This window comes from Neophocaena asiaeorientalis, unplaced genomic scaffold (assembly GCF_003031525.2).
Source record: "Neophocaena asiaeorientalis asiaeorientalis breed wild unplaced genomic scaffold, Neophocaena_asiaeorientalis_V1.1 scaffold43, whole genome shotgun sequence".
Lineage (NCBI taxonomy): Eukaryota > Metazoa > Chordata > Mammalia > Artiodactyla > Phocoenidae > Neophocaena > Neophocaena asiaeorientalis.
The window spans coordinates 13,680,593-13,696,910 of NW_020173674.1; the positions used below are offsets into that span (position 1 = coordinate 13,680,593).

Genomic DNA, 16,318 nt, shown 5'->3' on the forward strand with positions numbered 1-16,318 from the left:
ACTGGCCCCGTGAAAGCCATCACACGTGTCTGCGGCAAGGCCAGCTGCCAGGGCTGACAGTAGAGTGCAGAGCTGCAGCTCCATCACTGGGGCCATACTGGGGATGTGCCCCCTTAGCAGCAGTGACACAGCGCTGAGGAGGCGGGATGTCAACAGGTGGCTTGTGTGAGGGGATTAACCCTGCCTCCTAACATGGGTGGGGAAGACTGCCTGGGATGGACAGGCATAGGGTGGTGACCGCAGATGACCATGCTTTGACCAACTTGCCAAACCCTGGGCTCCAGGATGCCCCACTGTGCTTGGATCTTGTGCAAGGATAAGAAGCTCGGCTGTGGGGAAGGAGGGAGGAAGCTGTGCTGGGATGAGAACTGGAGAGCCGGAGGGGCAACATAAGCTCTGAAGCCAAACAGACCTGTCTTCAAGTACCCACTTTGCCACTTACTAGATGTATGACCTTGGTCAAGTCATTTCACCTCTCTGAACCCCATGTTGTTCATCTATAAAAATACTCACCCTTTAGGATTATTTTGATTCCTAATTGGACATGTAAAATTCTCAGTCCAATGCTTGGCGGATGGTCGCAAATCAATAATGGGAGGATGCTAGATTTCAAGCCCTTTGCTATCAGGAGCTGGGTCTTGTTTGTGCTCCAAGGTCAGCATGGTGCCATGTACCTAAGGGATACTCCATAAATATTTGGTTTTAAAAAATTTTTAATTTTGGGCTGTGTTGGATTTTCGTTGCTGCGTGCCGGCTTTCTCTAGTTGTGGCGAGTAGGGGCTACTCTTCGTTGTGGTGCATGGGCTTATCATTGCGGTGGCTTTTCTTGTTGCACGAGCTCTAGGCATGTGGGCTTCAGTAGTTGCGGCACATAGGCTTAGTATTTGTGGTACCCGGGCTTCAGTAGTTGTGGCTCATAGGCTCTAGAGAGCAGGCTCAGTAGTTGTGGCACATGGGCTTAGCTGCTCTGCGGCATGTGGGATCTTCCGGGACCAGGGGTCGAACCCGTGTCCCCCGTATTGACAGGCAGATTCTTAACCACTGTGCCACCAGGGAAGTCCCAGTAAATATCTGTTGAAGGATGAGGCTTTGTCTCCTACTCCTCTGAGTGACTATTTCAAACTCTCCCCCTTCTCCCCAGTGCAGCTCCCATGCCCACCGTCCCCATTGCCCATCCCCAAACTTCACAGCCTTATGGGGGCTCCCTCAGTTTCCTGTCTCTCCATGTTCTGCACTCACAGCGTGCCCTCCATTTCTGTCTAGGCTTCTCCAGTCCTAAGCGGATCTCTTTGGACTTCCCTGCTGGTCCAGTGGTAAAGAATCTGCCTTGTGATGCAGGGGATGCGGGTTTGATCCCTGGTCAGGGAACTAAGATCCCACATGCTGCGGGACAACAAAGCCTGCACGCCACAACTACTGAGCTCCCGCGCCTCAACTGGAGCCCACGTGCTGCAAACTACAGAGCCCACGCACTCTGGAGCCTGAGCGCCACACCTACAAAGCCCACGCACCCTGGAGCCCGCGCACACCACAGCTAGAGAAGAGAAAATCCGCATGCGGCAACTAGAGAGAAGACTACATGCTGCAACGAAAGATCCTGCATGCCTCAACGAAGATCCCATGTGCCGCAACTAAGACCGGACTCAGCCATAAATACATAAATAAAATAAATTTAAAAATAAATCAATCTTTAAAAAAGGAATAAAGTATTTCTTTTAAAAAAAAAAGTGGATCCTTCCACCTTCTTCCTGAATCCCTTCCTCTCCCCCACCCACCCCCATCATCCATCATCTTCCCTCTCTATTGGGTCTTTGTCTTCTAGAAATACATGGTCAACTCTCCTCCATCTAAAAGAGCAGCCCCAAACTGCTCTTGATCTCACCTACATCCCCCCTCTAGTTGCCACCCTCTGTGACAAGTGTTCACTACATTCCCCGTCTACCCCAGTCTTCACATCCGACCCACCTGTCCTCACTTCCACCCGGGTCTCACTTCTGCCCCAGTTCTTCCCTACACAGCTCCAGCCACGGTCACTGGTGACCTCCTCATTATCAAAGCAAATAGACACGTTGTCTTCTCATCTTTTCCAGCCTCTCAGATAGCATCTGACACTTGTGAGCACCGTTCCTAGAAGCTCTCTCCATCAGTTTCTGGGGCACTCACCTCTCCTGGTTTTTCTCCCCTCTCCGACCATTCCTTTTCAGCCTTCTTGTTCACTCCTCTTCCTCCACTGTCTCTTAATGTCCAACTTCCCTGGAGTCCTTCCCTAAATCTCTCTTCACTTTGTGTAGACCCAAGACTTTTTTTTTTTTTTTGCAGTACGCGGGCCTCTCACTGTTGTGACCTCTCCTGTTGCGGAGCACAGGCTCCGGACGCGCAGGCTCAGCGGCCATGGCTTACCGGCCCAGCTGCTCTGCGGCATGTGGGATCCTCCCTGACCGGGGCACGAACCCATGTCCCCTGCATCGGCAGGTGGACTCTCAACCACTGCACCACCAGGGAAGCCCCCAGACCCAAGACTTTAACATACCACTTGGATGCTGACAATTTTCTAATCTGCCTGAGATCCCTTTCTGGCAAGCCCTAGACTTGCATGCTAATGTGAACATTCTACAGGCAGCTCAAATGCAAGATACGATAAAACGAATTCTTTTTCTCTCCAAACCTGCTCTTCCTCCTGCATTCCCTGTCTCAGCGAAAGGTCTCATCCACCACCACCGTGGCCTCCAAGTCAGACACCTAAATGTCATGCCGGGCTCCACCCTCCCTCTTGCACTCCACAGCCAATTTGATGTCAAAGCCTGTTGATAATTCCTTCTAATTATCTCCAGAATCTGTCTCATCTTCACTATACCCGCTGCAGAGCCCCAGGACAGGCAAATCTGATTATCTCATGCTCCGGCTTAACCATATTCAGCGGCTCTCTATCACCTTCAGGATAAAATGTTCTTTCTTTAGATCCCTGCAAGGGCCCTACTTTCTATCAGGGCCGGGATGAGGGTGAAGCAAGTTGGGGCTCCTAGGGTGCCAAATTTAAGGAGGTACTCACTCTCAGGGCTATACAAGTGCCTCCTTAAATTTTGCAGGCTAATCACCCCCCTTGCCTCAACCGGGTCCTGGCCCTGCTTTTCATGGCTCTGTGTCTGCACCTGACATTCTCTCCACCCCAAACACCCTAACCCCTTCTGTACCTCGCCAACTCCTACCCATCCTTTAAGACTCAGTCCAAGTTGCCCTCCCTGACCCACAGAATCTGAATTACATGACATTCTTCTGCATCTCCTTAGCATCCTGTACACCCCTCCATCACACTGGCTCTGATGACTGGTTTACTCCCCAGCCTCCTCCACAAGCCTGGGGGACCTTTGAAGGCAGTTTGTTGAATGACTAATAGAGAGAATGGATGAATCAATCAGGAAAGGGGGTGTGCTAAAAGTTATTGTTAATAATAATCATAGCTTTGGCCCAGAGCCCAGACTTTAATGGCCTTGCTGCAAAGGCCTGTGTGTTCTAGCAGTTAAAACTGACGCCCAGCAGCAGGCAATGAGGTCCCCATCAAGTGGTCAAGATGAGGCTGTGGGAGGAGGACAGAGGATGGGGCTTGAAGGCCAATTCTTTTTATTTTTTAAAGATTTTTTTTTTGATGTGGACCATTTTTAAAGTGTTTATTGAATTTGTTACAATAATGTCTCTGTTTTATGTTTTGTTTTTTTGGCTGCAAGGCATGTGGGATCCTAGCTCCCCAACCAGGGATCGAACCCGCACCCCCGGCATTGGAAGGCAAAGTCTTAACCAGTGGACTGCCAGGGAAGTCCCTTGAAGGCCAATTCTGAGGCTCCATAGTTCTGTCTGGTCTTGTCCATCTTTTCCTCTGGTGGGCGGCTGGCCCAGGCGCCATCCCACCACCAGGCCCCTTCTCCGAGTATGAAAGTATCATGCCTGCATGATAAAGTCCAAATGCCAGAGCAAGGCATTCAAGGCCCTTCTGGATCTGGGCCCTGATCACTATCCAGCCTCAGTTCTCAGCATCCTTGCCCTTTACTTTCTGGCTGTTCTGAACTATTGGAGGTTTTCTTGAAGTTTTCCTGCTCTCTCTCCCAACTTTGAGGCCTTAGCCCAGGCCGTTTCTTTCTGGAATGCCCCTTTCTCTCTCCTGCCTACTTCCAACAGTCCTTCGTGTCACCTCTTCCAGGAAGCCCTTACTGCTTGTCTGGGTGAGGCACCCTCCTCTGTGCTTATAATAGCACCCCTAGCTTGGCTCTTAGCTCACTGTATTGATACTGCCTCTAAATGCACAGCTAATCTTTCTCAGAGCCAGTGTACGTTGGGCCCTGTTCTAAACCCCTTATATGATTTACCTCATTGAATCCCTACAACAGCCTCATGTACTGAATCTTAGTTATATCCTCTTTTTATAAACGGAGAAGTGGAGGCTCAGAGAGGTTCAGGTTACGTAGTGTCTTAGCTTCCTACACGGCATAAGGAATTACTACAAACATGGCTTAAAACAACACATGTATGATCTCAGTGTCCATGGCTCAGATCTGGGTACAGCTCAGCTGGGTCCTGTGCTCAGGCTCTCACCAGGTGGCAGTCCAGGTGTTGGCTGGGCTGGGGTCTCATCTGGAGCTGAGGCCCTCTTCCAGGCTGTTCAGGTTGTTGGCAGAATCCGATGCCTTGCCACCATACCATGAGGCCTTCAGCGCCTAGAGGCCACCCTCTCCATGTGGTTCACAACAATATGGCTGTTTGCTTCTTCAAGGCCAGCAGGAGACTATCTCTTCAGGAAGGGCTCAGTCCCTCTTTTAATGACTCTCACCTGATTAGGCCAGGCCCCCCACCCAGGATAACCTCCTTTTTAATTAACTCAGAATCAACTGATTTGGGACCTTACTTACACCTGCAAAATCCCTTTACTTTTTCCATGAAAGGTCACCTAATTCCGGGAGTGACATCCCCTCACATTCACAGGTCCCCTCCAGACCTTAGGGGAAGGGATGAAACAGGGTGTGTATGCCAGGGGGCAGCAACCTTGGAGTCATACTGGAATTCTGCCCACCGCACATAGCTAGCAAGTGGCAGCTCCAGTAGCCAAACACAGCTGTTCTTACTCTGAAGTCTGTGCTTTTAATTCAGCTGAAGCAAAGGATACAAGAACCAAGAAGTTGGCAGGTCTTAGGAGGACCAACCTGAGTACGGCGTGTACAGTGCCTAGTGCAGTGCCTGGCCACCCTAGGTGTTCGTTATCGCAGTTACCACTCCCTAAAGGCCATCTTGGTGGCTTATATGCCTTTCTGCTTCCATACTCAGCAATCGTAGGTACTTGGAAGAGCCTTGGGGTGGGGGAATTGCTGCAGAATTCTTTGACCATCTAGTTTGAACTCTCGCCTGGCTGGAAGAGGGAACTCAACACAAATGCTTTCTCAAACCCCTCACCCCCAATCACCTCCGGTCAGAATATAAAATAAACTTACCCTTCTTACTCCTTCATCCTTCAGTCCCACCCCCCTGCCCCCAGCCCAACGATGAAGAAAGGCACAAAGTCAGGAATTGATGCTGCATCTTTTTTTTTTTTTACTTATGCCTTCTTAAAGCATGTGCTGAGCTGTTGGGTGAAGCAGTTTGGCAATTAAAAAGGCCCAGCGCTTGGGCAGCGGCAGGAGGAGGCCAGGTGAGGGGTGGGGGGAACCCTCTTTCCTGGGCCAGGGAGCAGCAAAGCCCGCACTAACTTCATAAAATATAAAACAAGGGAGGGGTGCAGGTCGGAGGGAGACTTGTAAAATACAATATCTTAGGGATTGGCAATAATAAAAAATAAGGTTCATTATTTACAAACAATTTCTGTTCTTGGTCTCTGTACAGTGGGGGGAAGGGTGGGGGTGTGTGTCGGTCTGTTGACGTGTGTGTGTGTGTGTGTGTGTGTGTGTGTGGCTGTGTGTGTGTGTGTGTGTGTGTGTGTGTGTGTGGCGGGGCTGGGGCAGGGAGGCAGTGGTCCTGTTGGTCGTTATGAGAAAGGTAACCCAGTGAGTGGTTTATCTGAGAAGGACGGATGGCTGTGGAGAGGTGGTGAGAACAGAGCGGTTGGCCTAAGGGGACAGTCCAAATGTGTGGGGAGAGGAGAGGCCCCAGTCAACATCTGGGGCAAAGGTGGGCTGGGGGGAAGACGGACCCCAGGGGGCAGGGGTACTAGCCGGATCCGGGTTAGTGAGTAAGACAACCCCTCTTCTGAGTGCCAGAGGGTACGTCCTGTGTCCTTGGTCTTGGCACGGCCTAGGAGAGTTTGATGGTGGTGTTGGGGCCCAGATCCCTAGAGAGAGAAGAGAAGTCAGGGGTGACTCTGTCCAGGGACGACCCTCTCACCCCTCTGCAAGCTGGATCTGGACACGGGAGGGACGGGGCCTTGGGAGGGTGTGGCTGAGGACATGGGGACCACGGGCAGGCAGAGGGCGGGGGGAGCCTGGGACCCCAGGAAGGGAAGGGGTCACCCACCCACCTCTCGTGGAACCACTCCTTAGGGTGGGAGAAGTCAGAACTGGTGCTGTTTCCACCGACGTCCTTGGGCCAGGCCTCACTCAGGTACTTGCTGGTCTCGTGGGTGCTGTCCAGGTGGTCATGCTGCAGGTGGTCCTGGGGTTGCTGCTCCGCCGGACCCCCGGGCTTGATCTCCCAGCCATCTGGGGGCTCCACGGGCAGCAGGGCGCTGTGGCCATCCTCCCATGAGCCTGGCCCCTCATCATAGAACAGGAGGCTTCGAGAGGGCACTGGAGAAGGAGCTCAGGGTGAGCCACGGTGCCAAGAGGCTCCCTCCCCATCCAGGCCACATTCAGGGCCTGGCGTTTAAGGACCTGGGCCCTGGAATCTTACGGGCCTGGATCTGAATCCCAGCTCTAGCAATTCTGAGCTGTGTGACTATAGGCAAGTCATGCCTTTGTTTTCACCTTTCTGAGCCTCAGTTTGCTCATCTGTAAAATAGGAATACGGGGGCTAACCTCCTGTTGATGTGAGGTTTAAATGAGATAATAGAGTGATTGAAACTGCACTCAGAGAAAGTTAGATCTTCCTAAGCAGAGGGTACTGGACTGGGGCATCTGAGACCTGGGTTCTGATCCTACTGTACCACTCACTTTCTGTGAAACCTTGAATTAATCCTTTTCCTGTTCTAGGCCCTAGTCTGCCCTTCAGGGACATGAAAAAAAAAAAAGAAAACACATTTTTTGGATATCTATCACGTGCCAGGCATTGTAGGCATCCTTTAACCTATATCAAATCATTAACAGAAACTCTTGGAATGAGATATTTTTAGCTCCATTCCACAGAACAGGAAATTGAGGCTCCAGGTTGCCAGGCACGCTGTCCCAGGCTAGTCTGCAGTGAAGGTGAGATGTAAACCCAGGTGTGCTTGACTCCAGGACCCACCACTGCCCTTCTCACTCTCAGGGCCCGGATCTCACAGTCTATGTGAGCGGAGCCCCTGGAGCTGTGCGGTGCACCAGCTCTGTAAGCCAGCCTGCTCCAGAGGTCATCTCCTCTTCGCCCTGCGGACACTGGGCCTGAAACTCACTGCGCTCACTCAGAGGGGCTCATTCATTCCCTCGCTCCTCTGGCTCCTCTGACTCTGGTTTTGTCCATCAACACTCCCCTCTCCCTCCAAAAATCTCCAAGATTCCCTGTCTCTCCCAACACACATAGGCCCCTCAGGCCTTGGGAAAATGGACACGTGGCTCTCAAGACCTTACATCCCTGCCACCCACCTCCCTTAGTAACTGTCCTGTTCTCTCCTTCTCAGGCTGCTCTGGTCCAGGGAGTGGTTTTCACTCCCCACCTCTGCTTCCTCTTCCCCTAACCCTCCCCACGCCGCTTCCTCCCCTCAAGGCCCTTCAGGCTTAGCTCATTCTCCCTGAAGTATCCCTCCTTCTTGAAACTCACCCCTCCCCAGCTTCTCTCTCTCTGACCTCCCATCTGTTTCCTCTTCCTCCTCCTGCCCTGCTGGATAACTCGCTCCTGGTGAATGATGAGGGACTGTCTGGAAGTGCCTCCGCAGGTCTATCTGGAGTATCCTCTGCTTCTGGGAGCCCATACTATTCTTTGCTGCACCCTATACCAGTTCTCCCCTTGCCACTGTGTGTCGTATCTTTTCTCTCCTCTTGTGAGCTCATCAGAAAGGAAGCGATTGTGTTCATTTAGTAGGTGCCTGCTGTGTCCCAGGCACCGTGCTAATGGCCTTTGTGCACCATGTCATTTAGTCTTCACAACAAATGTGCTCAGGAAGTGTGGAACTTGTAACTCCCGTTTTCAAGATAAAGAAATTGAAATTTAGCGTGAACACACATGCCTGAGGTCACGCAGTTAGTGAGTGGCAGATATGACTGACTCTGAAGCTCTACGCTCTTAACAATCCTCACAGTCCCCTGTGGGATGGTAGCTATCTGAGCTCACACTACCACTACCCCGCCTCTGCCCATGACAGACATTACCAGTGGATCCTGGCACTCCTTCCTGTTGATCCTGAGTGGCGCCTCAGAGTCCTTCTTAACACAATGCTTCAGGCAGCCACCGCCATCTTACGGAAAATGTCCCTGGAGCTGAAACTGATTTCCTATCCCAGTTGTAAAATACTGATGGTGCTTAGCAGATGTCCCTACCAACTGGCACCATAATACATGGGGGCTAGGGTGGAAACATTCCCGTTATTCCCTAAACCTACCCCGCAAGCCACTCCTGGGTGGGCTGGGAATCCGGGGCTCTTCATTGTAGTCCTAATTCTATAACTAACATTGAACACATCATAGACCTTTTGGGGGCCTCAGTTTCCCCATCTGCAAAATGAGGAGGTAGAATGAGACGGCGCCAGCCCCAAACCTGGCTCCTCTCTTGTGTCTGGCTTCTGCTCAGAAGTTGGGGCTGGCGTGGGGGGAAGGCAGCCTGGCTCAGGGCACTCACTCTGACTGGCAGTGTAGACGCTGTCAGTGGCCATGGGGTCTTCCTTCACAGTCTGGGAGCCGGAGGAGAACTCAGGGAGGCAGGGCACGAGGGAGCCCAGCACCAGGACGAAGCACAGGGCTGCCACCTGGTAGTGGAGAGAGAGCGGAGGGGCTGCAACCCTGGCCACCCCTATCCTCCCCACGCCCCCGAGCCAATGGGGGCAAAAGGCTCAATATTTTTCCAGGAAAGCTGCTCCCAGAGGAGAAGGTAGAGGCTGTCGGGACATCTCAGCCCATTGTAGGGGGCCGCCCCAGGCAGTGCTAGAAAAGAGGGGGAATTGGCCAATGTGGTTATCACCTATGGGGTGGAGGAATCAGGAAGGGAAGGAAGGGGTAGGTGTGGGAGGAGGCTGAGATTGGGGCAAGGGAGGGGGACGTATCTTCACACCAGATTCCCAGCAGGATTCCCAGGAAGGTGGGCCAGCAGGAGGAGGTTAAGAGTCACAGAGCCCAAACTAACCCCTGCCTCTACTGGGGCTTTGCCACCTGAGAGCTTGAGGATCTCGGAGGGCCTGGGGAGTGATTAGCCAGGAGGCGACAGGCTGTACAGCTCCAGGAAATGTGGAAGAGGGGCTAGCAGAGGCCTGAGCCACAGCCTAGGCACTCACCCTCCATTCCAGAAAGAACCAGGTCCATACTTCCCCTCATCCCCCCAGCCCGTCACTCCACTCCCCTGGGCCTGAAGAAGCTGCCTCCTCACGGGACTTGCCCTGCCATCCTCTAGCTGAGTTCACGTGAGTCACTACACATCCACACTGTGTTAGAACTGGTCAGGGAAGGTCATGTTCTAGAAGGTTCCATGGACTTGGGGAAAAAGGCTGGGGTCTGCTGGACCCACTGCACCAGGTACTAGGATGGTTTACTCTGGTGACACCGCCCACAACATGGCCAGGTCCTTGAAGCTCTGCCCGCCCCCCACCCGTAGAAAGCCAGCCTGGGGAAGACCTGTCTTCCTGTGGCCCTGCGGTGAGGGAACAGCACCTACCATGAGGCAGGTCCCAGTCTGGGTGGCAGCCATCTTGTAAGGTCTGGAGATCTTGTTGGTGACCAGAGTCTGGAGTTTCTGCAGCTGCTGGAGCAGGGTCCTGAGGAGGGCACAGCGGTCACCCGGCAGGTTCTGACCCAGCAGGCATCTCTGCCTCAGGGAGCTCTCCCGGGGAGGAGCTGGGCAGCCTCCAGACATGGCTTCCACGCCAGGTGCCCGTTTCAGTCAAGACAGAAAAGGTCACCTCCCACGTGGCTCCTCTGTGGTGTGGCTGGGTCACCCTATGGAGGCTCAGGGGTGCCCCACGACGCGCTCCTGGCCAAAGGGGGGGGTTGGAGGAGAGCCTGGACCACCTCAGCTGAGGCCACTTTCTTTTTCTTACCCTGCACCAGCCACAGCTAAATTGACCCTCCCTCCTTTGTATCCACGGCACCTTGAGCTGATACGAAGGACACATCTGGCAGCTGCCTGGTATATGGTGAGGAGCAAGTGTCCAGGAAATGGTAGCTACCAGTTTTGTTAATTTTGTTGCTGTTTTTGCTTTTATCACAGCACCTGTAACACTTCGTTTATTTATGAATGTCTATGTCAGTCTCCTTCACTAACTATGGGCTCCCTGAGGGCAAGGACTGGGTCCCTCCCGGCGAGGAATCCTCTGGGTACCCACAGAGGGTGCCCAGCCCACCCTTGGTGAACAAATGTTTAATTCTCTCTTTCCTCCACCCAGCCGGTCGGTGGGGTTGCAGTTCCCAGAATGTACAGCAGGTGGCGAAACAGCTCCAAGGGCCTCGGCCTATTTGGGACTAGGGAGGAATCTGGGCCAGAGGAAGGGGGTGAGGGGTGAGGGCTCCCGCCCCCCATCCCTGAGTCAGGGGGGCATTCTCCAGGTCATTCAGGGGAGTGGCTGGATCCCGCTGGAGAAGCTGGGGGAGAAGGAAGGAAAGAAGGAAAAAGCCTTCTGTTGAGCACCTGCTACATACTAGCTGTTGTCTGTTATTTTAATTACTCCCAGCAAACAATTATTACTCTCACAAACCTACTGTGGGCTCATGGCTGGTCACTATCAAGAATTCAGAATAATAACAAGAAAAAACGAAGAAGAAAAGCTAACATGAATGGAACATTCTCAAATGCCAAGGACAGTGCTGGCCCTTTACTTGCTAGGTCTCATTGCATCGTCACATGAATCCTGGGAGATACTGCTTCTATCATCTCCATTTAGACAGAGAAACTGGGGCCCAGAGAGGTGTACGTAACAGTTTTTCCAGGGTCACAAAAATGGCACCCAGAGTTGTGACTTTACGTGGCTACTGCCTGCCAGGCCCTGTGCGGGTTCCATACTAATGTTTCTCAAGCTTCATTGTGCGTGTGAACCACCCAGGGGTATCGTTGAAATGCAGATTCTGATTCGGTAAGTCTGGGGAGAGTCCTGAGATTCTGCATTTCTTTCTTTTTTTTTTTTTAAAGATTTTTTTGATGTGGACCATTTTTAAAGTCTTTATTGAATTTGTTACAATATTGCTTCTGTTTTATGTTTTGGTTTTTTGGCCGCGAGGCATGTGGGATCTTAGCTCCTCGAACAGAGATCGAACCCACACCCCCTACATTGGGAGGTGAAATCTTAACCACTGGACCACCAGGGATGTCCCCTGAAATTCTGCATTTCTAACAAGCCCCCACGTGATGTTAATGCTGCTGGTCTGAGAAACTCGCTTTGGGTGGCAAGCATGTACACCGGTAGGTTCTAACCTTAAGGTGCATCAGAATTACCTGGAGGGTTTATTAAAACACAGATCATTGAACCCTCCCCCTGGAGTTCCTATTCAATAGGCCTGGCATGAGGCCTGAGAATAAGCATTTCTAACAAGTTCCCAGGGGCTGCTGCTGTGCTGGTCTGTATCACCACATTTAAGCACCTTACCAGCCTTGTCTGGTATCTAGATGGGAAACTGAGGGTCCCAGGCTGCAGAGTCCCTGTTTCTGGGGTTCTGAACTCAGTGACCTCTCCTCTCTCCTGCCTCCCAGAGCTATGCCATAGCCAGGCACTGGCTGCAGGGGCCGGGGGGACGCAGGTGGCACCACCCACCTGTTGGCATTCTCCAGGGTCTCCACCTTCTTCCACAGTTCGTTGTTCTCGGATGTAAAGGTCTCCACCCTGTGGGGGCCAAGCAGGCACAGGCTCGGGGGCAGCCCCCAGACTCACTGCTGCCCCCTTAGCCCTGCCCACCAGCATCCTAGTCCCCGTGCCCCCCCACCCCTGTGAGAGAGGGCTGGGGCGAGCAGGCCAGGCTGGGGAGTAGGGCCCAGGCCACCCAAGCCGCCCACCTGCCCAAGACCTCTTACTTCTTTTCTAGACACTCCACGTACTCCTTCTTCTTACGGCGGCTCTCCTGGGCCGAGATCTAGAGGGGGAAGCCCCCAAGCGGGAGTTACCACAGCACATATCTGCTTCCTGGGGCTCCCCAACTTAAGGGCTGGCATCACCAGGGGAGCAGAGCCCTCCCCCCGAACCAGGGAAGCCCCAGGGCAGGGGCAGGGCCTGGCTCACGCTTTACCTTGTTCTTGATTTTCCTCCGGACCCTCTTTAAGGCCTTCTCCTCAGCTTTGGTGAGGGGGAGTTTCGTGGGGATGGGGTAGCCCTCAGCAATCAGGGTGCGCTTTTCCTCCTCCGTCAGGAGCAGTGGCCCCGACGTCCCCTGTAATTTCTGTGGGAAGGGTGACACGATAGTTAGGAACCAGACAGCCCTGCATTCAAATTCCAGCTCTGCCATTTACTCTTCGCGTGACCTGGGCAAGGCACTCAACTCACTGAGCCTTGGTCTCCTCATCTGAAAAAGGGGCAGATCTGAATTAAATCCAATAACATGTATCAGGTGCTCAGGACGTTGCTGGGAGCCTGGCATGTTTGGCCCTCTGTATATTGCTGGGGGTGGGGTGGTCCGGAGATCCCATCCTGGAACCCACAGCCTCAAAGCTTATTTGTCCAGGGCCCCCTAAACAGCACCCACCTCAGACACCCACCACCTCTTGGGAGGTTCCATACCCATCCCAGTGGATTCTGGGCCTCCTGAACATTGTTCTCCAAACAGTGCCCTTTGGGGGCAGCCTGGGCCATCGCCCTGAAGGTGAGGAATGTCAAGTTCTAGTCCTGGCTCTGCAATAGTGTGGGTTCGGCAGGCCTCTTGGACTCTCTACCTGTTTCCTATTTACCCCAAGGCACGATTAAAAGATTGTCACTCCCATCTGCTGGGCAGGCACCTCTCTGAATTCTGATGGGGGTGGGGATCAGGCACTCAATTCCTTGACTCTAGGGTCAATCCACCCCCAGCTGCTTACGTGAGGGGCAGTGAGGAGCGGGGAGGTGGAGATGGCTGTGGAGGAGCGGGCCATGGGCCGGATGGGGCTGGAGGGGGGCAGAGAGCGGGGACTCTGGGAGCCGTCACTGTCGCTGCCATGGCTGCTGGGGGGCGTCGGAGGCATCTGCACCAGGTCCTCTGGGGAGAGCAGGAGAAGCCAGGTTAGCAGGGTGGTGCCCCAGCTCTGGTCGCACAATCGGAGTTCAGCATAGCACGGACCTAAGCCAGCCCGGAATGGCTGTGGGACTGGCTGCTGGGGCCTTGACCACTATAACATCGGAAGCCCCTCTGCCATGTCAGAAAGACGAGCTGATGTCCCAGAAGACAATTCCTGAGTGCCACCCCATCTCTGACTCCACAGAAGCCTGGCTCCTTTAAGCCTGGTTCTTGGTGGGGATATCACAGAGGCTGGATTCTTGGGGTCCCTCCCCTACCCCTGACTTCACAGCGCTCAGGATCTTTGAGCCTCCAACTTGGCAACCCCAGGAGGTGACTGGAATCTGCCCATAGCAAGACCCATGGGGATCAGGCTGGGCAAGCCGCAGCCTCTGTCCCTTTCTTTCCACTGCGAAACCCCAGGGGTCCATTTTCAACCTCAGCGTAACAGGACAGCAGGCACTGGGCTTTCAGCAGACCCACCAGGAGCGCTACTCTCCCCAGCATGCCTTCTGTGCTGCCTCTCTGAGGCCACAGCATCAGGAAGATCGATGCTCTGCAGGTGGTCAGGAAGAGGCCTGGGCAGAGCCAAGAGGACCAAGAGCCTTGCTGCAGGGAGAGCTCCCAGGCCAGCACAGAATGCCCAGATTTAAGTCCAGGTGCGGGAACCTGGAGCTGACTGCACCGCAGAGCCGGGCTGAGGCTGGCAGGAGGAAGCACGGCATCCTTCCGGGCTCGGCCCATGACTGCCTCCTGCAGGAGTCCCCTCTCCCTTCTTTGGCTCTCATTTGCCTATTATGGATGCCAGACTGTAAAGACCACTGAACTTGGACTCAGAGAGACCTGAGTTCAAGTCTTGACTGTTGCACCCCACAACTGTGTGACCTATAGTTATGTTTACTTAACCTCTCCCAGCCTCGCTTCCCTGCTGAATGGGGGTGAAAGGACTTGCATGGAGCCAGGAGGATGCAGTGGGCTAACGTATGGGAACACGCTTTACGAATTGAAGGGCACTCTACAATGTAAGGTGTTTTCACACTGGTCCCTTTCTACCTCCTGTTAATTCTTCCCTCAGAGGCTGGGACCAACTTCAGGGTGAAACTTGGGCGTTATTCATCTTTCTAAACCTTGCGGTACTTAGTCCAGGGCCTGAATAAGCACAGTAGATGCTTAATCAATGTTTGATGAATTAATGAGGTGGGATTGGAAAGATTCAGTTAGCCCTTTCTCTTTCTGGTCAATCCAAGCAGCTTCCTCTGTTCTCTTCTCCCCTGTCAGGTCTGGGGATGTGCTTTCAAGGCTTCCTGGGGGTCTGCCATCTTTAATCCATAAACTGCTGTATAATTGGTGGTTTGTCTGTGGCTCACACTACTCTGTGATCTACTTGGGTACAGGGACTGTCTTCTCTCTCTGCTTCCCCAGCTCCTGGGACTAGGAGATGTCCAGTGAACTCTAGTTGGATGGATGGATAAATGGATAGATGGATGGATGGACAGATAGATGGATAAATAAGTAGATGGATGGGTTGACTGATGGCTATAGAGTGGACTTCAAGTAAAGAATGATGGGAGGGGTGAGAAGGTGTTGATAATAGTGATGACAGCTGTAGATTGTGTAAGAAGGGGACCAGAGGGATGGAGAATGGGCAGGGTGGGGAGGAGAGAATATTCTGGGGAGAGGTGGGAGGTGTCGAGGGAGATGGGTGGGCCGGACCAAGGGAGTAAAGAATGCGGTCTGTCCAAGACTGGAGAGGAAGAGTCCCTCTCTGGACACACTTACCTGGTGTCACTTTGAGGAACTGGTTTACCTCCTGAGGCTCTGCTTTGATCACTGGCAGCTGAGTCATCTCTCCTGGGGCCTGAGGAAGAGACAGGCCCAGCTCCGTCAGCTGCCCCGGGGGGCCCGTCCCCACCATGCCATCCAACCTCCCTCTCTCCCTGGGCCTGGGGGTCTGCCCTGCAGCATTAAGGAAGTATCTGGGACTTCCCTGGTGGTACAGTGGTTGGGAATCTGCCTGCCAATGCAGGGGACACGGGTTCGATCCCTGGTCCGGGAAGATCCCATATGCCATGGAGCAACAAGCCATGGACCACGACTGCTGAAGCCGGCACGCCTAGAGCCCGTGCTCCTCAACAAGAGAAGCCACTGCAACGAGAAGCCCGCGCACCGCATGGAAGAGTAGCCCCCACTCGCCGCAACTGGAGAAAGCCTGCGCGCAGAAACGAAGCCCCAACGCAGCCAAAAAATAAAAAATAAGTGGATAAATTAAAAAAAAAAAAAAGGAAGTATCTGGGCCCAGGGTTCCAGGCACATTCCAGAGGAGCAGAGGTAAGTTCTCGTGCTTAGAGAAGTCAAGTAGACCTAAGAAAAGAGAATGGTGGCCAAGTAGCATCGTTTAGCCTCTAAGCTCAGAGAAAGGAGGGCCTCCTGTGGCCTCTGAGGCCAGGGCCATCTTTTTGGTGGAGGCTGACCCTACACTGACTGTGAGCCCATGTGGGTTGCCATGAGGACGGGAGGTAATGTCTGGCAGGTTGTAGTTGTTCAATGAGCGGTAACAACAGCACAGACGAAGGAGGCATTAACTGGCTGGGGGCGCAGGGAAAGCTCCCTGAGCAGCTGAAGTTTGAGTCCTGATGTATAAATAGGAGTATTCCAGATAAAGGATGGGGCAGTACGTAGATGAGGGGAGAGGCATTCCAAGAAGAGGGAAAAGCATCTGCAAAGGCACAGAGGCCAGACAGAGCACAGCTTAGATCTGGAAACTGCAAGTATTAAGGGTGTCCAGAGTGTAGGGGTGTGTGCCAGAGGTGGAGTGGTGAGAAACAAGACCAGAAGATCTG

The 16,318-nt window shown here is 53.2% G+C and overlaps 1 protein-coding gene across 1 annotated transcript in view; it reads right to left on the minus strand.

Annotated features, from left to right (window-relative positions):
- Positions 1–5,918: 5,918 nt before the first annotated feature.
- CREB3L1 (cAMP responsive element binding protein 3 like 1) overlaps positions 5,919–16,318 on the minus strand; it is a 34,283-nt gene continuing 23,883 nt past the window's right edge. Inside the window, exons 4-12 of the mRNA XM_024749114.1 lie at positions 15,258–15,336; positions 13,303–13,460; positions 12,522–12,671; positions 12,310–12,368; positions 12,053–12,121; positions 9,967–10,066; positions 8,941–9,067; positions 6,494–6,761; positions 5,919–6,307 (exon numbers count right to left, since the gene is read on the minus strand). Coding sequence (XP_024604882.1) covers positions 6,271–6,307; positions 6,494–6,761; positions 8,941–9,067; positions 9,967–10,066; positions 12,053–12,121; positions 12,310–12,368; positions 12,522–12,671; positions 13,303–13,460; positions 15,258–15,336 — 1,047 coding nt within the window. The 3' untranslated portion in view covers positions 5,919–6,270. The remainder of the gene's footprint in view (positions 6,308–6,493; positions 6,762–8,940; positions 9,068–9,966; positions 10,067–12,052; positions 12,122–12,309; positions 12,369–12,521; positions 12,672–13,302; positions 13,461–15,257; positions 15,337–16,318) is intronic.